This window comes from Conger conger, chromosome 2, assembly GCF_963514075.1.
Source record: "Conger conger chromosome 2, fConCon1.1, whole genome shotgun sequence".
NCBI classification, from domain to species: domain Eukaryota; kingdom Metazoa; phylum Chordata; class Actinopteri; order Anguilliformes; family Congridae; genus Conger; species Conger conger.
This window is the reverse complement of record NC_083761.1, coordinates 7,090,329-7,116,667: the sequence shown is the minus strand read 5'-3', so window position 1 is coordinate 7,116,667 and position 26,339 is coordinate 7,090,329. Positions and strand designations below refer to the sequence as shown.

The following is a 26,339-nucleotide window of genomic DNA, read 5'->3' as shown; positions in this document are numbered from 1 at the left end:
GATATTTCTTTTATTTAACATTTATTTTACTACAAAGCCCCTTTGAGATTAACATCTCCTTTTTTCCAAGAGGCACCTGTATATGACGTATGCATGGTAAACAAACAAAATGACAAGACATATTAATGGAAACGAACTAAATGACAAGGCAAATGTTTTTTCTCCAAAGGGGGAATTTCTCCAAATTACCTTGACCATTTTTTGTAATTGCTAATGTCACTATCCGCAAATGAAAATATGTATTTCATACTTTGTTTGCAAATGACAATATCCACAAATTTTAAAAATATATATATACATATATAGACTTTGTGACAACATGTTTGTAAATGGAAATATCCGTGAATTAAATCTGACAGACTAATTATAGGTCCTGAAATTAGGCTGGTCTCCGCATCAGTGCCAGGAAATGTCCTGCAGTCCAAGGGTACATGGATTATGGGGGCATAGCCATTTTACCATGTGCATATAGGTGAATATTTTTTTCATTGAACCAGGTATGGATAGGCAATCATTGTTGTAGTGGGCCCAGTACATCTCAGGTAATAGATTGTTGGGCAGTTGGGCAATGTAGTATAATAGTTATGTAACTGGGCTTTGTAACCGAAAGGTTGCGGGTTTGAATCCCAGGTAGGACAGTGCCATTGAGACTACCCTGGAGAATGGCACTTAATCTGAACTGTGTCAGTGTATACGCAGCTGTATAAATGGATACTATGCAGAAAAAAAATAATAATCTGTGTCATTTGCTCTGGGTAATAGCATCTGCTAAATGCCTGTAATATAATATGATATAATGTGGAATTTGTATGTTCCCATAGAGATCAGTATAGGCTGCTAATGATTCCCCAGTTCTTAACCAGAGAGGGGGGGGTGCTGGAAAAACACATGCCGCTCATTGATTCATCATATGGGAAGGGGGGGGGGGGGTGGGTTTGTCTGCCCACGGTGACCCCCCTCCTGGGGGTCTTCCGGATAATTCCGCGTGGTCTCTGATGGTATGGCCGCGGGCGCATTGATCAGTGTCCCGTGCGCGTGGGTGTATTTAATCCCCCACCGCACCACCCACCTGGCTGTCGGAGATCTCGCCGGTGCAGTGAGAATATCTACAGCCCCCCCAGAGAACACGGAGTTACCACCCTCAGGTTCACGATACTCCATTACCTCTCTCGCACGCTAAACCCGGCACTGACACGGGGTATTGAACATGAGCTCGACCCGCGTTTGACCCATTCGCACTGCGCTACACTCTCAGAAATAAAATGACAGTGGAGGCATGTTTTTTTGTTTTTTTTCTCTCTTCAGTAGGAGGATTACATTTCCCAAATATACCCTGAAAATGTGCAGTAATGTTCTCTTTGGGTACAAATGGGTTTTCCAAGCAAAAAAAAGGTACAAGTTATACATTGCTGGCTAGGGTTACGATTTTATGTGCCTATAGGGTATCTTAACAGTTACATTTTTAGGCACCTTTTGTACATTTTGTCTGAGCGTGTATGGACACAGCGAAGTACTGGGTCCGTTGACATACTGTAAGACCCGTGTCTGCAAGTTTGCTTTTATACACATCACTGCTGAGCAGTGTTTCGATGCGATTAAAAGCGCGCGTCGTCAGCTTGCTCGAAGTCGGCTTGCATTTCTTTCCTGCTAATACAGCTCCTTTGGATGCCAGCTGGCCAGCGGATGCAAACAATGTAGTTTGTCATTATGCTGACTTAACCCAGTATTTTAACTCCTGAAATCATAGCGCAATTATGTTCTCCAAACACTTGTGCGAGGCACTTAACCTGAATTTCTATCCAACTGTATAAATTATATCTTTATAAAGACTCTAATCTATGTAAGTCACTCGAGACCAGAGCATCTGCTAAATGCCTAAGATTTAATGTCAAGTATTTCGAATTAAGTAGGACATTTTCAAAATTACACACGGTGTTGTCTACTTTTCTGTAATTAACTCGAGGAAGTTTATAAAACTTTATGCCCTGAATCACGAAATGGTCGGCTACTTGATGAAACTAAAATCACATTAAGTGATTTACTGAGTTTGTGCGTTTGGGATTTTAGTGCTTGGTGAGTATTTGGGGAATATTTCACTGTCCGATAGTCTAGTTTATGATGAAACTGCCTCGTTAGCAGTTGATTTACTTAATAAAAATGCAGTTGTGTGCATAAAGAATCCGTAGTTTATCTGTCGTCTATACGCTTTAGTTTCGGTTTCCGATATGCTTTAGTGAATGCAGCGATAAACGGGACGGTTTTAAAAACGTTGCCAGCGCGTGGCCTGATGACAGGGGCGGGAAGATGCATCTCTCCTGGGTCAGATCATGGCAGCCTTCGGGCCATTAATTCACCCGTGTGCTGCAATTTTCTCTTTGGCAAGCAAACGGTCCACCTGGGTCCCTTTTTATGAAGTCTTGCCTGCCAAGTGGGTCACTGTTTTGGGGTATTAAAATACCGAAAAAGGATGGCTCTTGCTGGATAGTCCATTCTTCTTCTTTTTTTCGCTGACATCTTTGGAATGGCAGTAGCACACACCAAGTTTTTTACACGGAAAATCCACGGCGAACGTGAAAGGTTACTGTTGGAATTGCTGTTTCAGAATCCTAGAGAAATTATGCTGTACTTAATTAAAATGATCATTTTTGAAGACCGCGAATGTATTCGGCGAGCTAGGTAACTGGAAATGGAAGATAAAATACGATATTGATTTCTTTGCTTAATTTCTGTTAAATTGACCGAGTCTAAGCCTAACGCTCTTAATGAGAAGCACTTTTTGTGATTTGTTTGAAAGCCAATACCATGCTTAAGAATACTCCTTGTCAGTTGGCGAGCATTTCATATTTTGCATAACTAATTGAACTTCACAGAATGGATTGTTTTTTAATTTCCAAATGAACAGTTCGGTCTTGTTAGCTCATGTTTTGATTGAGACAAATCTGTGAACTGCAGTAAGCAGATGTTTTTAGTTTTTTTTGTTTTGTTGTTTCTTCGTGTATTATTAAATCAATGATGAAAAATGTTTTTTGTCAGGGCGCGTAGCCTACCTGTAGCAAACCGAAGCTTTTTACACAGGAAGTGACATCACAAGCCCGTAATAACACAGGAACCAAGGTCTGAAATGCAATCTGGAGAAAAGTCACAATCACAGGCTTTCCATTATAGCGTAGTCTCCCCCCATAATTATTTTCCCACACTTGAAAACAGTACATTTTAACATGTTGAATATGGTTAAGTGAGACCTATTACATGATTTGCTTTCTGATTATTCTTAATATAAATGTCTTATTTTTTTTGCAGGCTCGGAATGTCACCACCGGGGAACTGGCAGCCATTAAAGTTATCAAACTGGAACCCGGTAAGATTGCTTTACCTGTTATGGTTTTACATCGCAAATATGTGATCATGATTCTTATATGCGATTAATGTTCATTCCACTTTCTAATGAACATTCTAATGCTGATGTTGTAATCAATACTGGTAATTGAAAGCAATCTAGAACACTGAATTAAAAAACATAATAAAACAAAACAATGCTTCAATGCGTTACAGACTACTTAAGATCAATACTTTACTGACATGCTTTTAGAATATTGCCTGAAGAATTTTGTTCTGTGTGAACTCGGTTTCAGAATGCGTCTGTGGTCTTTTAGATTGGGCATGACTTTAAAGATGAAAGGGAATATGCTCAGCCAACTTCAATCTCATTGTTATGGAAAAATGCTGATTTCATTTTCTAATGCCCATTTTGATGTGGGCAGTGTAGCCTACACTAAGTTACGTTGTAAGATATTTTGTTACGGAAAAATAAACGTGGGAGAACGACCTACCCTTGTCTCCAAAAAGCCAAAAGCTGTTTTTACTTTACTTTTACAGATTTTTCCCCATTTTCTCTCAATTTGGTAGCCAGTTGTTCCCGGTTTATTTCAATCGCCCGTATTACTGAGGAAATACCGCTTCAACCCTGTGCCCCGGTGGCCTGAAGGGGAACTTGCTCACCATGGCCATCGGTGTGCGTCTGCATCCAACTAATGCCTGCATCAAAGTCCTGAGGCCTTAGCCGCGAACCTCCGCGGTGCCCGCGAAAGCTGCTTTTCCACGTCCGAATCCGAATCCTTAAACAGTCACACCAAAGTTTTTATCAGTGGAAAAATGTAGAGAATGTAGCACTTAATCCACACGTTGCCTCTGCGCTTTTTTTTTTCTTTCTTTCTCCCCCAGACGAGGCGCGATGCAGATGAAATAAGCCCGTCATTTGGGTTAAATCCGCGCCGGCGCTCGTTCCTTTGAGTTAATGGCGCGTTTCGCTCTCTCAAACGGCCCGGTGGAGCCGCTAATTGGCGCCTTTTTCCTTACGGCGGGCGTGCGGCGGACGCCGGTTTGGGATCGGCCGCGGCTGTTTGTTAGCGCTTTGCTCGCGGTGTCGCCTCCCTCCCTCCCTCCCTCCCACCTGATGTATATTCCGACTCTGCCGGCTTTTGCCCTCGTTTCATCTTCAAAGGGGCCGCCGGGCGTCTCGAAAGCGCAGGTTTTTTTCCGGGGCTCTGATTATTCGTGCCGTGTCACACGTCCTCCGGTCGGGACCTTTCGCACACGCGAGTGGCGGAGACGGCTCTTTTCTTTTTAAAGCTAAACGTGGGCGCGTCCTCCGCCCCGAACAGCGACGTCTTCCTCTTTTAACGCTCGCTTGGTAGACCCGGTTACGTTTCCTTCCTCTAAACCGGGCCACACTTCGTTTGCTTTCGGCAACAGCGGCGGAATACGGTCAGAGCGCGGCCATTTTCTCCTCGTTTACACGCTGCTGTGGTTTGGGGCAGCGCCCCCAACTGGGGACCTCATCGTCCCCCTGCGATTACGGGGCATATGGGGAATATCAGTACAGTCTTAATTTCATTAATTCCTTTCTTTTATAGAGCGCTTTTTTTCTCAGTGGCCAGTGATTAAGATCACTTTTCGCTCATGAGGGGGGGGGGAATCTCGCCTCAACCACCACCGGTGTGTTAGCACCCACCTAGGTCAGGCACTGCGGCCATTTCGTGCCAGAAATTCTCACCGCTCACGGTGAGCTGAGGGAAGTTATTTTTTCGGCAGTTAAATCGGGGGATGATTAGGTGGCAGGTTGAGAGATCCCGGTTGGGCCAGGACACCGGGACACCCCATACATCTTTAATGCCCTCAGTGAGTCGGGGCCTCGGTTTAACGTCTCGTCTGAAAGGTGCCGTCTCCTACAGTACAGTATCCCCATCATTGGGGTTTTTTGACTAGAGGGAAGATCTACTGGCCCATCAACACTACAACAGCACTTCTAGTTTTCCCAGGAGGTCTCCCATCCACATACTAACCAAGCCCACACCTGCTTAACATCAGCCATTCATCAGGAGCTGGGTGCATGGTGGTATGGCAGCTGGTATTTCTTCAATGCCAGTAGAGGGATGAGCAGTTGGCTGCAGTGTAGCGTCCCACCCCAGTTGTGTGCCTCTCCGCTGTACGACGAGGGCGGTGTTGCTCAGAGCTCTAAACCCCCGACCAACTTCCCGACTTAACTTCCAGAAAGTAATCCGCAATCAACAAATCGGTTTTCTGTCAAGTGCATCAGCGCAGTTACGTCAGGTGCCGAGGAAGGAGGGCGAAGACTCAAACTCGAACGCTTCTGCAAACCCTCGGAGAGCGCGAGCTGGCACGTCCCGACATGTTAATTAAATGTTGTTCCCACACAGTAATGAAAGTGTCTCTCAGCCTCGATTGGGAGTAGGCTTCAATCTTCCCCCGAAGGGAATGTTGGGAACGTGTCCCGAAATGTATTTTTTGCACAAAATGGCTGCCAGCAAGAGTGTTGTTAAGTACCTGGGCTTGTGGCAGGGAGTCGACTCGGTTCCCTCGGTAAATATCGTAAGAATTGCATAACTGTATTGTGTGTGAAAACGTGCGCTGTGCAAGCTGCTCTGGAGTGGATAAGAGCTTCTGCTACGCTGATGAATACTCATTTAATACAGCCTCTTCAGCCTGTACACTGCGCCAGAGTGGAGCTGGGCGGCCTAACCGTAGTATGAGGCCGACCAGACTGAGTCACTGATTTGAGAACCCTGCCCATTTTCCTGGGGTGTGCTGTGCTGCAAAGCCATTGCTCGGTCGCATGATCTCATGTAGGTGGCGCTTCACTTGGAGGCCGGGATTCGAGCCAGCTGAACAACTGACCTATGACATCACTGCTGGCTGAAACATTTCGCTGGAGCCAGTTTGATTGCTGGAAGCCAATGCCACCGACTGTAACTTTCCTTTGCAGATAGGAGAGAGAGAGAGAGAGAGAGAGAGAGAGAGAGAGAGAGAGAGGAGAGAGAGAGAGAGAGAGAGAGAGAGAGAGAGAGAGAGAGAGAGAGAGAGAGAGAGAGAGAGAGAGAGAGAGAGAGAAGAGAGAGAGAGAGAGAGAGAGACTTCAGGGTTGAGATGATGTCATCAGCCATATTGAGCAATTAAAGGAGTAAAATAGGGAAGCTAGTCTTTTGCTTTACTCTAAGTAGAGAGCGTCCAGGAAGTGGACCACCACCATAGAAGAAGAGGGCTGAAGCAGGAAGTGATTCATTTCCTGTGCACAATGGCAGTACTTCCTGTGCACAGAGGTAGTTCTTCCTGCGCCCACTTCTGATGAACTTTAAATTCCTGCTGTCCTCACCGTGGCTGTCGGGAGAGATTAGGGTTTTTATCGGGTGTCCCTGAGGCCAGACTGGACAATGTCAACACAGGACTGACAGCGCCTCTATCACTCTCTCTCTCCCCCTTCTCTCTCTCCTTCCCTCCCCCCATCTCCTCTCCCATCTCTTTCTCTCAATCATCCTCCCCGCCCCATTTTCTTTCTCTCGGTCTTACTTTACCTCACCTCACCCTCTCCCTCTCTCTCTCTCTCTCCCTCCCCCTCCCCCTCTCTCTCTCCCCATCTCCCTCTCTCCCTCTCTCTCTCTCCCTCCCCCTCTCCCTCTCACCCTCTCTCTCCCTCCCCCTCTCCATCACCCTCCCTTTTAGAAACATTGCTATGAGCTGAAGGCTATTGTTTATTGTTTATTTGTTATTTATTTCTTTTGCATTGTTTAATTAAGTTGGACTTAAAAATCTAAATCTCTCTCCCTTGCCATCTCTCTTCTTCTCTCTGCCTTGACCTCTCCATCTCACTCTCACTCTCCCTCTCTTTCCATCTTTCTCTTCCCCCCCCCTCTCTATACCCCTGCCTGTCTCTCTCCATCTCTCTCTCACTCTCCCCCTCTCCACTCCCCCCTCTCTCTATACCCCTGCCTGTCTTTCTGTCTGTGTCTCTCCCTCCCTCTCAACCCCCCCTGGTTTAGTCAGAAGCTCTGGCATTGCTCCAGCCTGATTTAGTGAATGATTTTCTTGTGCTCCAGAAAGGCAGCGTGCTGGTGAAAGAGGTGTTGAAATGGTGGGTGTTTTAGGGGCCAAGGTGAAATTGCTTGGACCGACATTTTCTTTGGAGATTAATCTTCGGATATTTGTTTGTGGAGTCGTCGCTAAAATGATCGTTAAAATGGAGGCACGAGCTGCGTGTTCGCTTTGCTCTGATTGGGTGCGGACTGAAAGGGTGCAGATCTGTGTGATAGCGGTGTGTTACCACGGCGATAACAGTCCCCTCTTCGCCCATCTCGATGATATTAAAGTCTGTACATCTGTGCAGCGCCCACGGCAACAACTCTTTGGGCTGTGACCTCTGTCTGTCCAGTCAGAGTGTTGTGTGTTCAGTGTTGTGTTGTGTGCAGTGTATGTGTTCAGTGTCTGTTCAGCATGTTGTCTGTGTGTTCAGTATTCCTATGCACCACCTGTGTTACATGTGTTGCGAATAGCCCATGTGGTCAGTGATTTGCTTGTAACACACGTGTGTTCAGTGTCGTGTGTAATGACTGTGTATTCAGTACGTTGTGTGTAACGTGTTTGCTCGGTGTGTTGTGCGTAGCGTGTCTGTTCAGTGTGTTGTGTGTAGCGTGTGTGCGTGTGGATGTGTGTTCCGAGGTGTGAGCACTGCCCGACCCCTCCCTTCCGACACCAGTGCCGGTTTCACATTTTCAAATATAACCGTCAGTGGAAACGCAAGGAGTGAGGTCAGGTGATCTCCTTGCTGATAATGTCGCCTCGGTTTCCACGTTTCAGAGCAGAAAAAAGGACTCCAGCAGCAGGGTTTGCTGTGATGGGAGGAATTTGCATAAATGAATGTTTAAGCAGGTCTGAGCTGCAATGCAGCGGGAACTGAGTTATGCACACGTCCAAACGCTCTGTGAGTTACACACACGTCCAAACGCTCTGTGAGTTACACACTCGTCCAAACGCTCTGTGAGTTACACACACACGTCCAAACGCTCTGTGAGTTACACACTCGTCCAAACGCTCTGTGAGTTACACACACGTCCAAACGCTCTGTGAGTTACACACACGTCCAAACGCTCTGTGAGTTACACACACGTCCAAACGCTCTGTGAGTTACGCACACGTCCAAACGCTCTGTGAGTTACACACTCGTCCAAACGCTCTGTGAGTTACACACACGTCCAAACCGCTCTGTGAGTTACACATGCCCACATGCTGTCACTCGTGGACTCCTCTACCACACATGTACACCTCTAACACATGGATATTAGACCATGGGGCCCATCCACACACTGGAACAGAGCCTTAACAGATACCACGCTGTGGGGCCCATCCACACTCTGAAATAGAGCCTTAGCAGATACCAGACCATGGGGCCCCTCCAAACACTGGAACAGAGCCGTAACAGATACCAGACCATGGGGCCCATCCACACACTGGAACAGAGCCTTAGTAGATACCAGACCATGGGGCCCATGCACACACTGGAACAGAGCCTTAACAGATAACAGACCATGGGGCCCATCCACACATTGGAACTGAGCCTTAACAGATACCAGACCATGGGGCCCATCCACACACTGGAACAGAGCCTTAACAGATACCAGACCATGGGACCCATCCACACACTGGTACAGAGCCTTAACAGATACCAGACCACGGGGCCCATCCACACACTGGAACAGAGCCTTAACAGATACCAGACCGTGGGGCCCATCCACACCCTGGAACAGAGCCTTAGCTGCTCAGTAGCAATTAATCCTTCCACCCAACGGGGAGCCACAGTCTACAGTTCTAGAGCCCAGATACTTCTTGTCCTTTTATCTGAATGTCAGTTTGCAACTTGCAGGAAAAAAAAAAAAAAGGTGTTAAAAAAACACCTTGGATGAAGCCTCCTGCGGCTGTGGGAGAACGGCGGGGCCGAGCCGCTCCTGGAGTGTCAGCCAGCGGGGCCCCCGCGGTCGTGTTGTTGAGGTGTTTCTTTTTTTCCCGGGGTGAGATCGAGGGCCCCGTTTCAACGGCCTCAGACTGCGCTTTGCGGGGAGAATACTAAAGCCTGTGCCGCTCTACCCTCCTCGGCGTCCTCCGCGCTCTCCCAGCCTCCCTGCGCTTTAACCCTCCGTTACCGTGGTTTCCGCCTGCCCGTGTGATGTCATCCGTGAGCGCTGGTGATTTTATTATTATTATTATTATTTTTTTTTTTTTTACCCCCCCTCCCTCTTTTTTTAAATTAGTATTTCGCACGCGTGTTTGTTTACTTTCGACTGCCGACGCTCCGAAACTTCAAGAGCGAGCAAAACCGTCCAGTCACGGCTTCCCCCCCCCCGCTCCGTGTTTGAAGGAGGGAGTTTATATCGCGGGGTTTATACGGAGGGTTTTTAAGGCGCTCGGAGCTTGAAGGTGTTTTTTGAAGTCTGCCTCTGCCGTTCGGTTAGGCCCGTCTGCCACGGCGGAGATGAAAGTGAGTGTTTTCGAACGCGGTACAGCAGCGCACTCATTAAACGGGAAACAAAAAACCGGTCGGGGCGAAAAAAAAACGATGACGGAGCAATAATTTAACGACGGGATTGAGACGTCGGTGCGTTCCCCCGAAAGAAAATAAAAACACGGCCGCGCGCTCGACACGGCGGCTAGGCCAGCTCCCAGCTCAGTAAAATGGCTTCCGTCACATGTCAAATCATATAGATCTGTGTGAGGCGCGCGTTTAACGGCCGGCTGCAGCCTCCCGTATCCTCTTACAGCGCCCGGCGATCGGCTTTTCTTAATCTCGGCCGTTTCGCTTGCATGCTCATTCTCGTCACGTCAGACGTGGAGGGCCGGAGTGGGGGCGGGAGGGGCCGGGGGGGGGGGGGGGGGGGAATTTGAATCGATGCAATTTTCCGCCGGAGCGCCCGACCGACTTCATCAATAATACAGAGCTGATGGAGCGCAGGGCGGCCGCCAGTGTGTTCGCCCGCTCGGTCTGATGGAGCTCTGGGCCAGAGCCAGCTCTCTCGCTCGGTCTGATGGAGCTCTGGGCCAGAGCCAGCTCTCTCGCTCAGTCTGATGGAGCTCTGGGCCAGAGCCAGCTCTCTCGCTCAGTCTGATGGAGCTCTGGGCCAGAGCCAGCTCTCTCGCTCAGTCTGATGGAGCTCTGGGCCAGAGCCAGCTCGCTTGCTCAGTCTGATGGAGCTCTGGGCCAGAGCCAGCTCGCTCGCTCAGTCTGATGGAGCTCTGGGCCAGAGCCAGCTCGCTCGCTCAGTCTGATGGAGCTCTGGACCAGAGCCAGCTCGCTCGCTCAGTCTGATGGAGCTCTGGACCAGAGCCAGCTCGCTCGCTCAGTCTGATGGAGCTCTGGACCAGAGCCAGCTCGCTCGCTCAGTCTGATGGAGCTCAGGGCCAGAGCCAGCTCGCTCGCTCAGTCTGATGGAGCTCTGGGCCAGAGCCAGCTCACTCGCTCAGTCTGATGGAGCTCTGGGCCAGAGCCAGCTCGCTCGCTCAGTCTGATGGAGCTCAGGGCCAGAGCCAGCTCGCTCGCTCAGTCTGATGGAGCTCTGGGCCAGAGCCAGCTCGCTCGCTCAGTCTGATGGAGCTCTGGGCCAGAGCCAGCTCGCTCGCTCAGTCTGATGGAGCTCTGGGCGGTCTCTCGCTCAGTCTGATGGAGCTCTGGGCCGGAGCCAGCTTGCTCGCTCAGTCTGATGGAGCTCAGGGCGGTCTCTCGCTCAGTCTGATGGAAGCACAGTTTTTTCCTCCTCCTCCTCCTCCTCTTGTCGGGAGTTCAGTGTAATAATTCTAAATCAGCATGTGGAAGATACCGCAGTCACTCTAGCGTGTAAGGATCGAAGCGGTTTACGCCGGCATTTCAGAGTGCAGTCTTAATGCAGTGTGTACCGTACTCTACTGTTCATCACGGCAGCCACTGTCGTTCAGAGATTACGGCTGGGGTTTCTATTCATGTTAAAGAATACGGAATTAGCGTTGTTTTGAGTTGGGGCCGTGGGTATGGTTGGGCAGTGCCCACACATAAGGGTAGACTGCCCACCCTGGAGAGACCCGAGAGTGGGCCAGAAGTCTCTCGTCAGTTGGTCATCTGCACCACAGACAGGAGCGAAGTTTACAAATTCTCATTCTCCTGCTGTGAAGGGATGTACAATAGTGGCTGGATAACCCCCACCTCCCCCGGTCGTGTACCCAGTAGAGCTCACCCCCCAACTCTATACCCAGCACCCTCTGCCCACCCTTACCGCCCGAATGTCCATCCCAGCATGACGTTCTGGTACTGCCATTGTTTTGAGTGCAAACCCTGTTTCTCCCACACGCCCAAAGGAATGTTATCTTTTAGTTTCTCTCGAGTCCGGGAAAACTTGGGAAGAGATTTAACGCCGATCCGCAGGGGGAAGATCACGCCGCTGCGTTCCCCAGCGAGGAGGAAAGGAGATAAATCGTGCAGCTGTTCACGTGAACGCTGTTTCGTGGGCGTCGTTTTTAACCCGCTCTTTTACTCAGGAGTAAATAAAAGTGTGAGCCGTTTTTGATAAGAGCTCGTAAAACAGCGGGCGAGTGTGCGCTGATGTGTCTGTGATGGATGCTGAAGGCCGGACTTCAGCGTAGCTGCCGGGGTGCTTAATTTGTCTCCCCCCCCCCCGATAGTGTCCAAACCCAACACCCCCGACCTTGACGGTCTGACGGTGTGACGGGCTTGAGTGACGTGCGCGCGGATGTGCTCTGCCCGTTTTAGTGGCTGTACAGAAGTGTTTAATTACAGGAGGGGGGGGAGCCACTCTCAGCCATCTACACATGCAGACACACGCCCACACGCACATGCCCGCACACACACACACACGCGCCCACGCCCACGCACGTACGCACACACGCATACGCACATGCCTACGCACACACAAACACGCAAACGCCCACGCCCACGCACGTACGCACACACGCACACGCATACGCACATGCCTACGCACACACAGACACGCAAACGCACATGCACACAGACACACAGACACGCACACGCACATGCATACGCACATGCCCACACACACACAGACACGCATACGCATACGCACATGCCCACACACACACAGACACGCATACGCATACGCACATGCCCACGCACACACAGACACGCACACGCATACGCACATGCACACAGACACACAGACACGCATACGCACATGCATATGCACATGCCCACACGCACACAGACACGCACACGCATACGCACATGCCCACACACACACACAGACATGCACAGACATATATATACACACACACACACACACACACACACACACACACACACACAGTCTCGCCCACACATGCCCAAACTCCTACATATGCACACACACAGGCCCTGTACACATGCCCATACATGCACACATATACTCACACACACATGGAGATACATACACACGCACATGAACACACACACATACACGTGCACACCTTCACAGACAAAAATGCGCATAGACTGGCTTAAACATAATGCACACAGACACTCACAGACACACACACGAACATAGACGCACACACAAACACACGCTCTGCCAGTTTCACCAAGACTGCAAGCTGAGCTGCTCCTGCTTTGTAGAGCTTCTGAGCCCCCCCGCTCTGTCTGTGTTCATCCCACTCCCTCCATCTCCCTCACGTCTACCCACAATCCCCCGCTCTCAGTTTCCGCTCAGCTGGCCACTTACCCCAGGGGTCTGCAGCATCCTACTGCTGAAGCCGGCTTCTTCTTCTGTGGTGTTACAGGTGGGACTCGCTGAACGGTGTGCGGCTGACACGCACAGCGCGTGTGTGCCTAAACAAAGCCGGGTGCCTTCCGCAAACACAGGGTGTTATTATCCACCGTCATTACGAGCTTAAAAACAGGCCGTTCTTTATTGATGTTCTTTATTGTGCTGAAACCAGGGCCTGGTCACATGGCCTGAGGCATGGAGGAAATGTTTTATCTCATCGTGACCCATAGGGACCCGTTGTGAAAACATTGCTGAGGTCTCCATATGCAAATTTTAGCCTCTAGGTTGGACCCCTCTGTCGTTCCTCTCTGGCATAGGGGGTTCCCCGCTTAAAAACTGGAGTTTTGGGCCAAGAAAAGAATGATTTTTTTTCCTGGACAGAAATACCCTTTCCCGGCCAGTTTAGCACAGGGCCAGTTTAGCACAGGGCTCACCCACCGAAAAGCGGGTATCTCTACGCCAGGGGCGAAAAACTTAAGGGCGGTTTGAGGTTTAGCAGCTCGTAAAACGTAGACGACCTCACTCCCACTAGGTGCATTTCCGACGGAACGTGCCAGAAGATCCATCGCAGAAAGGGCTGTTGGTCGCATGAAGTCCATGAATTGGCATTAACTAATGCAGTTGGCGACATGAATTAATGATGGGCAAATACATTAATTAAGCGCAAAGTTAACTTTTCATTAGTTCATGCATTTGTTATCAACCAACTAATGCATTTGTTAGATGATATTTTATACATTAGCAAACCATAGGATGAACCTATAATTAGTTAACAATTACCAGCATACATTAACTGACTCTTTCTTTCCATTATTACATTACATTACATTATTGGCATTTGGCAATAGCGACGTACAGTTGATTAGACTAAGCAGGAGACAATCCTCCCCTGGAGCAATGCAGGGTTAAGGGCTTTGCTCAAGGGCCCAACGGCTGTGCGGATCTTATTGTGGCTACACTGGGATTCGAACCACCGACCTTGTGTTTCCCAGTCATTTACCTTAACCACTACGCTACAGGCCGCCCCATTTTGAACTGGCGATAACTCATTCAGTTGCTAGTGATGTGTAGATACATGATCTTTTGGGGTCACGCGTTTGTTTTTTGTTCGGTAATTACATGGTGCTGCTGGTATGTGAGATATGCGGAGGTGTAGCTCTCTAAACACACCGGCCCTGCGTGTGGGAGAGAGGAGTGTGCTTTGAGAAGCACACAGTCACCGCTGAGACGGGGAGCCCCGCCCTCTGGGGTGGAGGAGCACGTGTCATTGGCCACGTTGTGAGACTGGCTTTCTGTGAGACGAAGCTGAGTTTGTTACTTTGGCGCTGGGAGAAACTACAATACCCAGAATCCCCTGAGCTTCCGTGTCCACTTCATACGACTTTTACATTACAGTGTCTACAGCTTATGTTCTTTTGTAGTCCGTGGACAGTACTGGAGCTGATCGGGTGAAAGGTCCCGTATTGTGGAAAATGATATTTCCCTTGCGATGTGTGGATTATCAAGGAGTTCGGACTTCCATAACTTTGTGAAGTCACAACATATACGCTCATTTGCATATGTTCGCCTTTAGCACCGCCCACCTTGTAGCAGAAAGACTTCCAAGAGCTTGTCACAGACAGTGCTCTGAAGCCAATCAGAACACGGTTTCCATGATATTATTGAACCTTAAAGGCACAGCCACTAAAACAGCCTGTTTTTTGGTAAAGCTCATGAGGCACTGGGAGAATGGACATGTAAAAGTGGATAGAAACTCTCCCTCTCTTTCCCTCCCTCTCCATCCCCCTCTCCTCTCTCCTCCTCCCTCCCTCCCTCCTTCCCTCTCTCTCTCTCCCTTCATCAGTCCACTGCATATTATCCAGCTGCTGATGATTTCTCCTCCCGCTGTCGAAGCAGTTTCTCAAGTGACGAGCGCTTGTCAAAACACAATCTACCCAAGATGCATTTCTCACCGCAGATCGAAGCCGCCCCCCCCCCTCCACACGCACACTGTGATTAGTGTCGGTGAATCATCACGGCCGAACGGCATCCGTCTCGTCTGTGCCACGGGCCAGTGCGCGGAAGGGAGGGGCTTAACTCACAGGGGGGCGGGGCTTAACTCACACAGCAGGGCGGGACTTAACCTGCACGGGGCGGGACTTAACCTGCACGGGGGGCGGGGCTTAACTCACACGGGGGGCGGGACTTAACCCACACGGGGGGCGGGGCTTAACCTGCACGGGGTGCAGGCATTCCTGCGGCACTTCTGCCGTATAACAGAGGTGCATCCTGGGAAATGGTAAATGGTTGCCATTTATATCGCGCCTTTATCCAAAGCGCTGTACAATTGATGTTTCTCATTCACCCATTCACACACACACGCACTCACACACCGACGGCGATTGGCTGCCATGCAAGGCACCAACCGGCAACCCTCCGACTGCCAGACAGCTGCTCTTATCGCCTGAGCCAATGTCGCTGGAAGCTGGCGTAGAACACGGGTGCATGCTGGGAATGAAAAATGGGGGTCTCGCTGATAAACCACTTCCTGTACACTTTAAACAGCTTCCTGTCTTGCTTTGTCCCTGACATGAACACCAGATGAATGAAGCCTTGCACCAGCTGATCGTGCCCCCGCCCCCCCCTGCACACTGTGTCTCTGTGACAGCCGATTCATCACCCGTCCATCGATTGATCGATCAATCGGTCAGTTTTAATTTTATATTGCGCTCTGCCCAACCGGTGTCCCAGGGCACTGACCAATCAAAGCGTGGGGAAATGACTCTTTTAATATGCTGGCAGCGTTGTATAGCGCCTGGGCAGCTGGCCTGATGATACAGAGGTTGTGGGTTCAAATCTCAGGTGGAGCCATGCTGTGGCACCTTTGAGAATGTGAAATGTGAAATATGCGGCTGTTTCAGCCAGAATTGCTTTAGTTAAATATCCAGGTATCAACTGTAAATGGATTTGTATTGACAAATATGCAAGTCATTCTGGATAATAGCAGCTGTAATGTATTGAACTATAATTCGATATTTGAACATATGGCGGAATCTTTATTATTAGAGATGGGTCATAGTAGATGTTGACTGATGAAGTGTGTTGCGGGTTTATCTTTTCTTTTTTTTTTAACCACTGCTCTGTGGGATTTGAGTATCTGTAATTCTCGGCTCTCAATTTATGAGATGAATCACTGTGAAATTGGATTTGCATCGAATGATAATCTGTAAACTGCTGTCAGTGTGCTTTCCATCCAGGCAGTTATTGTGCCATTATGACATCACCCACGGGCCGTTATTATGACATGGCTCCCTAACGACATCATAATGATTAAATTCTGAAGCTCAACGTCTTGAAACTGTCCCTGCAGATATAATAATTGTGACATCATAATGATCACATTCTGAAGTTCAGTGTCTTGAAACCATATCTGCAGTTATAATCATTATGACATCATAATGAGTACACTCTGAAGCTCAGGGTCTAGAAGCTGTATCTGGCAGATAGAATCCTGCAGACAGATTCTGAACTCAGAATGTATTCACTGTTTTCCATACTTGAAATGATGACTGTTAGACCGCAGAAGAGAATTATTTGTTTGGATGATCCGTGCTTGGTGCTGTGTGTTGTTCAGAGAGCTGGCCCCTCCCTGACAGCCCCCAGCCTTGTTGTTTCTTGCCGTTCTGTGTTCTGTGGCCCTCGGATGAGGTAATGGCAGCTCCAACATCCGATGCATCACTGCATCACGCTGCAATGCTAGAGCCCTGCTGGTACCATTGTGTGTTATCCTGGAATCCCAGCCAGCCTGCTAAAAGGGTTTTTAAGCATTTTCAGGTGGGGCAGCTCGATCGATCCGGTCTCTCTAGGGCTCCGGACACAGACCTTACTGCTGGCCGGAGAGGAGGATGTCGATATTATTATTTATTTTTTTAACGTTCTTACTTATTTATTTATTTGCCCCTGTCGCTCGCGGTCACAGCCGCAGAGCTGTCTGAGGTAGCACGCTAGCGGTTGATGCTAACGCAGCTGGAACGCATGGCGGAAACACATCTAATATTCATGCGGTGCATGTTTCGCCCCCCCCTGACCGGCGGCTTTGAGGGAGGGGTCAGGGCTGCAGCGGTTAAGCCATGCTCCAGGCCTCTCTGATGGAGGAGATGAGTGTGATTATGCCGTGGCATGAATTAGTTTTTTGTGCTTCTAATTAGAAGTGCAGCTGCTCTGGGACGGCAGTCTGACCACAGGGTTCGCCGGCGGTTTGTCACATGACCCCAGGTGGTGTCATGGTGGGATGGCACTTGCAGCTGCGCAGCGCAGGAGATGGGAAAGGACACACACACACACACACACACTGACGCACGCACGCACACACACTGACACGCACACTGACACGTACACACACAGACACACACGCACACACACACACACACACTGACGCACGCACGCACGCACACACACACTGACGCACGCACGCACGCACACACACACTGACGCACGCACACACACACACACACTGACGCACGCACGCACACACACACACACTGACGCACGCACACACACACACACTGACGCACGCACACACGCACACACACACACACTGACGCACGCACACACACACACACACACACACTGACGCGCACACACACACACACACACACGCACACACATCCAGCACACACGCACACTGACGCACACACACAAGCCAAAGCACACACGCGCACACACACAAGCCAAAGCACACACACATACGCACGCAGCACACACACACACACACACACACACACACACACACACACACCCTCTCTCTCCCTGCTCTCTGCTCTCTGTCTGACTGGACCTCCTCCTCCCCCCCGTTGACCAGTAGCTCTGCCCAGCCTGTTTCCTAGCAACAGGCACACCTGGGTTGTGTGAGTGGGCCAGAGATGCATTCAGCTGAAGGTGCCACTGATCAGCCTGCGCTGCAGGCCTGCGCCGAGTCTGTGCGTTTTCACACATCGCCACGGCAATCGCCAGGGAGACGAGGGGCAGGGGGCTGTTTGTGATAGGGTCAAAGGTCAGCTCTAAGTAGAGGGTTTAAAGAACAGTAACGGTGTCTCTCTTGAGACGGTATTCCTTGACGAAGGCTGCCTGTAGGAATGTTGTTTAATATTTGCCCACCTGCCGTCTGAACGAGTCGTTCCTATATTCAAGCACTGCTCCTTCCTGTTCTTTGATTAGCGTTTATCTTTGACGGATAAAAATGTATTTTTCCCCAAATTTGAAAGTGTTCATTTTTTTTTTTATGTCCTTTCGTTCTTTTCTGAGCTGAGATTTCGGTCATTAGCGTGCGGTTTCGCACTCAAAGACTGGGTGACAAAACGCATTTACATATTCGCTGCTCGGAAATTCTCTGTTGCAATTTGGAAGAGAGGCTTAGTGTCTTAATTACGAGGCTTAATTAAACCAGGGACCCGTATTTTTATCATGTGCGTTGTACAGCGGCTCGAGATTAGTGTGATATTACCGCGTGGCAGCTAATGGTGGCGAGTCATTATGAATCCATCTCTTAAACCTTGCCTGTTGTAATATGTAAAAGAACACTACCAGCAACAGTGACTACATTAACTGCCTTGTGTGACTTTTCTTGTGCAAACACTGTGGTAAGTAATGGTGCGTTCCATTTGTACTGGGAAGTCGGAATTTCCGAGTTCCCAGTCGGACATTTCAACTGGAACGCCCCCTGAGGTGGGATTTCCGACTGGGAAAGTCGGAAGGATCGAGTAACCCCGAGTTAGAAATCCGAGATGGCTGCTCCGTGCGTCAACGGTTAATAAAATCTCTCGTAATGTATTATTTAGCACTTCTGTTTTGTTTTTGTGTAATTAAATAAGTGGTGTACGTAGTACTGTCCAACGTCTATCTGTGGACATGTTGCTACGTTGTTTGTATGTATAGATTACCGTGTAATGTGGTGTTTTCAACTGGTATCGCTAACAATGGCTACAACGATAGCAACAATAGCACTGGAGGCATCCATCTTGGTTATCCGAGTTGTATAGAATACCTTGTAATGTGGTGTTTTCAACTGGTATCGCTAACAATGGCTACAACGATAGCAACAATAGCACTGGAGGCGTCCATCTTGGTTATCCGAGTTGTTTACTGGAATGCGGTCAACTCGGGTGTGACGTCATTCCCAGCTCCGACTTCCGACTTCCGAGGTAAATGGAACGCGCCATAAGAGTGGCTAAATAATAGTTGAACACCCCACCCTCCCACCTCAAATCTGGTGCCGACCAATTACACCTACACCCCACTTACTTACACCCTGTAGCGTAGTGGTTAAGGTACATGACTGGGACCCGCAAGGTCGGTGGTTCGATCCCCAGTGTAGCCACAATAAGATCTGCACAGCCGATCTTGTGCAAGGCCCTTAACCCTGCCTTGCTCCAGGGGAGGATTGTCTCCTGCTTAGTCTAATCAACTGTGCATCGCTCTGGATAAGAGCGTCTGCCAAATGGCATTAATGTAATGTAATGTATACCCCACTTACAACCCTAACCCCTCCAAGGTCAGAGCGAGAGAGAGAGGGAGGGGGAGAGCAAGAGAGAGAATATTTGATGTATATTTGTCTGCATCCAGCTGTTTATTGTTCTGTGCTTTAGCACCATATGTATGTAGGGGGGGAGAGGGAGAGGGGGGGAGAGGGGGGAGAGAGAGAGAGAGAGAGAGAGAGGGGGAGAGAGAGAGAGAGAGAGAGGGAGAGGGAGAGGGAGAGGGAGAGGGCAAAAACGACGGAGCGACGGCTCTGTGGTGGAACTTGGGGAGAACTGCCCCTTGGGGCGCATCCTAGTGCCAGCGACATCACTTCCTGTCCCCAGGGGTTGAGCTCGTCACTCTTAATTCCGTCTGTCAGGTCCCCCTCTCTCCCGGACTGTCAGCTTGTGCCGCAGGGGAGCATGGGAAAATGGACCCCAAATGCGTTCGGGACAGCGAGCTTCACTGGCAGCTGTGCTCTCGAATCATCTCCCTCGCTAACTCCTCACCTTTCATCATGCTCCTGTTTAATGACCCTTCAAAGGAGTGACTGTGACATCACAGATATGTGACAGGAATGCTCTTCACTGAACCTTCTATTCACAGATATGCGACAGGAATGTTCTTCACTGGACATTCTGGTCACATATCTGTGATTAGAATGTTCTTTACTGGACATTCTAATTGCAGATATGTGACAAGAATGTTCTTTACTGGACATTCTAATCGCAGATATGTGACAATAATGTTCTTAACTGAACATTCTAATCACAAATATGTGACAAGAATGTTCTTTACTGGACATTCTAATCACAGATATTTGACGAATGTTCTTAACTGAACATTCTAATCACAGATATGTGACCAGAATGTTCTCAACTGAACATTCTAATACTGATGTAGCAATCACTACTGGTCTTTGAAAAGAAACAGGAAAATGTTTTCCCAAAGCCCTACTCTTCGAAGTCAACTGCTTCCCTGGATATATAATTAAAATGAATGGGGAAAAAGATGGTTAGCAACACCAGGGGCTACTGCCTGCAAAGCAATCATTCATTTACCTTCGTTCATCTGATTTAAGCCTGAAACTTATTGAAATATTTCCCTTAATTGTTTCTCTTGGGGAAAGTACCATTGAAGGGTTTGAACTTAATCTGGGATTTATTTATTTATTTTTGCCTCTACCATTCATGCTCTCAATATAATGGTGAAAGATGGATTCTTAAGTGCTTAACGTTCTTTGGTTTTTGCTGATGAAATGCTGATATAAATAATAAATTACCGATCAGACCAAATGATAGACCAAAAAATTGTACAACAGTGAGAGATCATTATAACATCTGAAAGCCTATGGTGGCTAGAAATGTCACCGGAGGAATATTTGTAATTTAAAAATGTCAGCTGCAGTTGTGCTCAGACTCAGGGGCTGGTTGTGGCTGGTGTCTGGACACAGAGACGGGAGGAGGCTTGTGTTCTTGTGCGTTGAGGTGTGACTCGTTACAGGTGTGCAGCGTCGCACCTCTGCAGGAGGGCGAGCGTCGGCGCGTTGCCATGGCGATGGCGGACCGGGCAGGGCGCGCGTCCTCATGCCCGGCGGGGGGGTGCTACCCGTCGCTCACATCGCCCCCAAAAAAACTCCCAAATCTTCCGCCCCCGGACCCTGGAGGCAGCATATTAGCTTTTATTTTATTTTTCAAGTAACTTAGTTCCCTGAATCAAAAGCTTTAAGAAAGAGATTAAAAGGTTCATATCGTTCATGCCCCGGTGTAGTCATGATCAGATCAGTGCAGGTGTTAACCCTTAACCCCAAATTGTCCCAGGGGGGGTTGTCCCCTGCTTAGTCTAATCTACTGTAAGTTGCTTTGGATAAAATAACTAATGTAATGTAATGGATTCGGTCACTTACTCGGGATTCAGTCTCACTCGGGATTCATTATCGCTCCTGATTCATTATGACTCAGGATTCATTATCGCTCCTGATTCATTATCGCTTCTGATTCATTATGGCTCTTGATTCATTATCGCTCCTGATTCATTATCGCTCCTGATTCATTATGGCTCCTGATTCATTATGGCTCCTGATTCATTATCGCTCCTGATTCATTATCGCTCCTGATTCATTATGGCTCAGGATTCATTATCTCTCTTGATTCATTATCGCTCCTGATTCTTTATCGCTCCTGATTCATTATGGCTCCTGATTCATTATCGCTCAGGATTGAGTCACGTTCACGTTTCTGTAACACACTCCCACTCGTGACCTGTGCCTCCGCTGATCCCCCCCTGTTTAATCCTTCTCCAGCGCAGTCTGCATTATTAATGGGGATTTGCATACGTTTCATGTGCTGGTTTACACAGCCGGCTGCATAAGCAGAGCCTCATGGGCGGGGGGAAAAGGGCTCAGAGATCACGGCCGTGAAATCTGCGATGCGGACTCTGACTCTGACTCTGACTCCGCTGGGGGAGCAAGCTGCCCGCGGAGCCCCAGGAGTCGGAGTCTCTGAGCTCCCTCTCTCCTCCCCCGGCCCGGAGAGCCGAGAACTCTGAGGTTCCTCCGCAGAGATCAGAGCCGTCGGATCCCGTGCCCCGCGGGAGCCTTGCGGGAAGGGCGGGCCGCTGGGATACGTCCCTGTCAGAGTCCTCCAATCGGCCGAGGGCATCCTCCGGAGCTCCGGCCAATCGGGCGGGAGGAGCCGGGTGCAGCCTCCTGGCAGCGGACCGATGAGCTTGGCTGGACGGACCTCTTCCCCGCAGCGCTGCGATGAGCTCACTCCCCCGTCCTGCCCACAAACATGCTGACCCGGCAACAGTGCGCAGGTGCATGCTGGGAAGTCTGTCTCTGGGTTCCTGGCACAGCGGCCATATCGAAAGGGCTGTAAGGAACTCGAGATGCACCGATTTACCTCGGTGATGATGCAATCGCCTCGGTGACGATGTAATTGCCTTGGTGATCCTTGGTGATGGTGTCTCTATCGATGGGCTGTAGGAAATCAAGATTCAGCGATGTAGTTATATTAGTGATGATTTAGTTGCCTTGGTGATGATGTGAATTACCTTGGTGATCGTGTCTCTATCGACGGGCTATTGGAAATCAAGATTCAGCGACGTAGTCACCTCGGTGATGATGTTGTTACCTTAGCGATGATGTAATTATGTCAGTGATGATGTAATTGCCTCGGTGATCCTTGGTGATATTCGGCTGTTGGAAATCGAGATTCGGCGATGTAGTTACCGTGGTGATACGAGGGGGGAAGTGGCAGAGATGCAGAGGAAGTGTGATGAAAATCAAACCGCTGCATTGATTCCTGTGCTCTTGACCTGGTGAAATATCATAGTTTTGTACCCTCCCCCGCCCCTCTGAACCTGCCGCCCGAAATCAGCCGTGTGGAATCTGGCACCTGTGGCTGTGCCTCCTTTTTACTCTCCCATCCAAAGCCGTCGGAGTGGCTCCGCTTGTGTGGGGTTTGCGGGTTCACGCCCGCGGGCGGAACAACTGTGCCACGTCGTAAGCGGAAGGCGTTACATCTGAAGAATCCGGGGGCTCGGACGAGGCCGTTCGCAAAGCGGAGCCCGGACTGCGGTCATGACTTCCTGCCGGCAGCTGATTGGTCGCCTGGCCTGTCGGCCGATGGTCACGCCTTTCATAGAGCCAATCGCGCTGGTGGAGGGATAGAGCTGGATTTACCTGTTCGCTAAATTAACCTGTTAAAGGCAGCCCGTTTAGCTTAACCTGTTAAATAAGAAAATGAAATAAACCTTATCTAACCTGAGTTCTTATGTTTGGGATATTCTTTGTGCACAACCCTGATCATCTTTCCTCAGCATTGATTGCTGCTGACCAGCAACAGAACGTGACATTTACAATGTATTTCTGTCTGTCTCTCTGTCTCTGTCTGTGTGTGTGTGTGTCTCTGTGTGTCTCTGTGTCGCTGTGTCTCTGTGTCTGTGTGTCTGTGTGTGTCTAGGTGAGGACTTTGCGGTGGTGCAACAGGAGATCATCATGATGAAGGACTGTAAACACTCCAACATCGTGGCATATTTCGGCAGCTACCTCAGGTCAGGCCCAAACTCGCTCTCTGTCCATCCCCCCTCTCTCTATCGCTCTCTCACTGTCCCCTCATCCCTCTCTCTCTCTATTGCTCTCTCACTCCCTCCATCCCTCCCCTCTCTATCGCTCTCTCCTTCCCTAACCTTCCCTCTCCTTCCTCCCATAACCCCTCCAACTCTTCCTTTTGTTTCTTTTCCCTAACCCCCCGCGCCATCCTTCCTCACCCCTCTGTCCCAGGCTCTGAGTCCAGTGTGGCTGTGTTCGGACAGTGTGGGTTCTGTTCCTCACCCCTCTGTCCTGGGCTCTGAGTCCAGTGTGGCTGTGTTTGGACGGTGCGGGTTCTGTTCCTCACCCCTCTGTCCCGGGCTCTGAGTCCAGTGTGGCTGTGTGTGGACGGTGCGGGTTCTGTTCCTCACCCCTCTGTCCCGGGCTCTGAGTCCAGCGTGGCTGTGTTTGGACGGTGCGGGTTCTGTTCCTCTCCCCTCTGTCCCGGGCTCTGAGTCCAGTGTGGCTGTGTTTGGACGGTGCGGGTTCTGTTCCTCACCCCTCTGTCCCGGGCTCTGAGTCCAGTGTGGCTGTGTTTGGACGGTGCGGGTTCTGTTCCTCTCCCCTCTGTCCCGGGCTCTGAGTCCAGTGTGGCTGTGTTTGGACGGTGCGGGTTCTGTTCCTCTCCCCTCTGTCCCGGGCTCTGAGTCCAGTGTGGCTGTGTTTGGACGGTGCGGGTTCTGTTCCTCTCCCCGCTGCAGCAGTAACCTCTGTTGCCGTGGCGGCAGCTGCACTCCAGTGCTCTAACCGCCCTCTCTGCTGCTGCTGCATATTTCATCAGCATTCTGACTTTCTTTTTTTGGAGGGGGGGAGGGGAGGCGAGGGGAGGGGGGGTGATCGATGTTGAAATGCTCTGAGCGGAGGGATGCAGGATGAATGTTTTCTCATCACAGGATGGGGGCGGGGTTGGGGGCGGAGTACGGAGGGGGGAGGGGGGAACTTGCGTAATCCGATGTCTGGCGTGACCTTCGACCCATGGGCTGGTTTTAGGTCCGTTTTATTTTGAGAAATAAATACAATTATTTTTGTTGTTGTTGTTGTTGTTGTTCCTGCAGAAGAGACAAACTGTGGATATGCCTGGAATATTGCGGAGGAGGGTCCCTGCAGGACGTGTACCACGGTGAGAGAGCGTCTGCTTGAAACGCGGCCTTCATTTCTCACGCTCCCGTGAAAAGGAACTGCAAACTATGACTGAGGTTTCTGTAAACAATAACTTTTTCACTTTCCGTTGAAAAAAGTGTCAAAGGTTTTCAGGTGTGAAATTTACAGGCGCCTTACCGGAGGAGTGGAGGGGGGGAAAGAAAAAAAATCTTATTCAACCTGTACTTTTTGTGAAACTCTTTGTTTGTTTCTTTGTGCATGTATTGAGGTTATGCGTTATTTGAAGGTGAGTTTGGGATCAGCCGGCTTTGAGAGGTATGTGTGCCTGGAATCTGAATGCCAGGCTGCGTTAGCTCAGGCTAATTTTGCTCTGTCACAGGGAGCCTTTGGCCCAGGCCTGGTCACTGGACTGGGAACCTGTGCGTTACCATGGGGACCTGGCTGTCTCAATAATGCACTCACAAACACATACACACACATATGCACATACGCACACACACACACACATACACACACACACACACACACACACACACACGCACACGCACACAGAGTGTAGCCCTGAGAGGGTGTTCCCCATTTCACCTGGAAACAATGCAAGGTGTGTGTGCGTGTGTGTGTGTGTGTGTGTGTGTGTGTGTGTGTGTGCGCGCGCGCGCCTGCCCGTGTGCATACATATGTGAGTGCATTTGTGTGTGTGTGTGCGCGCTTGCATGTGCGCTTGTGTGTGTGCGTGTGTGCACGGGCTTGTGTGTGTGTGTGTGTGTGGTGAGCGAGTGAGTGTGTGCATGTTTGTGTGTGTGTGTGTGTGTGTGTGTGTGTGTGTGTGTGTGTGTGTGTGTGTGTGTGTGTGCGCGTGTGTGTGTGTGTGTGCGCATATGCGCACGGCTACACTGCCTCTACCCCCGGGAGTCTGCATTACCCGTTCGGGCCACTTGACAGCCCTGGTAATTACTCTGTGCTGTTCTCTCAGCTTCATTACTGTTCCTGCTCTCTCTGCATCTGTTCAGCAGGGTCCACTGTGGCCGCACAGGAACATCACCTAGCTCACGGATACCTCCTCTTCTCAGCAGCCTGCTGTAGCCTCAGTCAAAACATACACAAAAAAAACCAGCGCAGGCGTTTAATTAGACCCTTAAACACACTGGCCCGGGCCGCTGGACCCTGTGAGACTCCTCTTTATTGATTTTGTTTCCTAAAACACAATCGGCCTCAGCTGCCTTTTAAACATATTGTGTGTTCGGTGCGAAAAAAAAAGCCAGACCGCCTTCATTACTGATGCGCCCGTTTGAAAGGATCATATCCAGACTGTGTAGCCTTTGCTAACCTGCGAGCGGAATGACTAAAGTCTGAGAGCCAGGACTACAAAGCCCGGGCAGTTTTTGACAGTTATTTTTTTTGAAATGCTCTTAAAAGCCTTCTCCCCCTTATCTGGGCCCGGGGTACAGCGGTGACTCCGCGGTTGCATCAGCCTAGAAATGTCTGATAAGCAGCAGGAACCCGAGTTCTGCGGTCAGGGAGAACCCCGCCCGCACGCCCTCCCGCCCCGCGGAGCCTGGGGCTCA

General features: G+C 49.7%; 1 protein-coding gene across 8 annotated transcripts in view; it reads left to right on the top strand.

Annotated features, from left to right (window-relative positions):
- map4k3b (mitogen-activated protein kinase kinase kinase kinase 3b) overlaps positions 1–26,339 on the top strand; it is a 105,411-nt gene that overhangs the window by 32,470 nt on the left and 46,602 nt on the right. For all 8 annotated transcript variants that reach the window (XM_061231825.1, XM_061231827.1, XM_061231822.1 and 5 more), the window contains exons 2-4: positions 3,301–3,358; positions 23,546–23,636; positions 24,729–24,793. In XM_061231825.1, the coding sequence (XP_061087809.1) occupies positions 3,301–3,358; positions 23,546–23,636; positions 24,729–24,793 (214 nt within the window). The remainder of the gene's footprint in view (positions 1–3,300; positions 3,359–23,545; positions 23,637–24,728; positions 24,794–26,339) is intronic.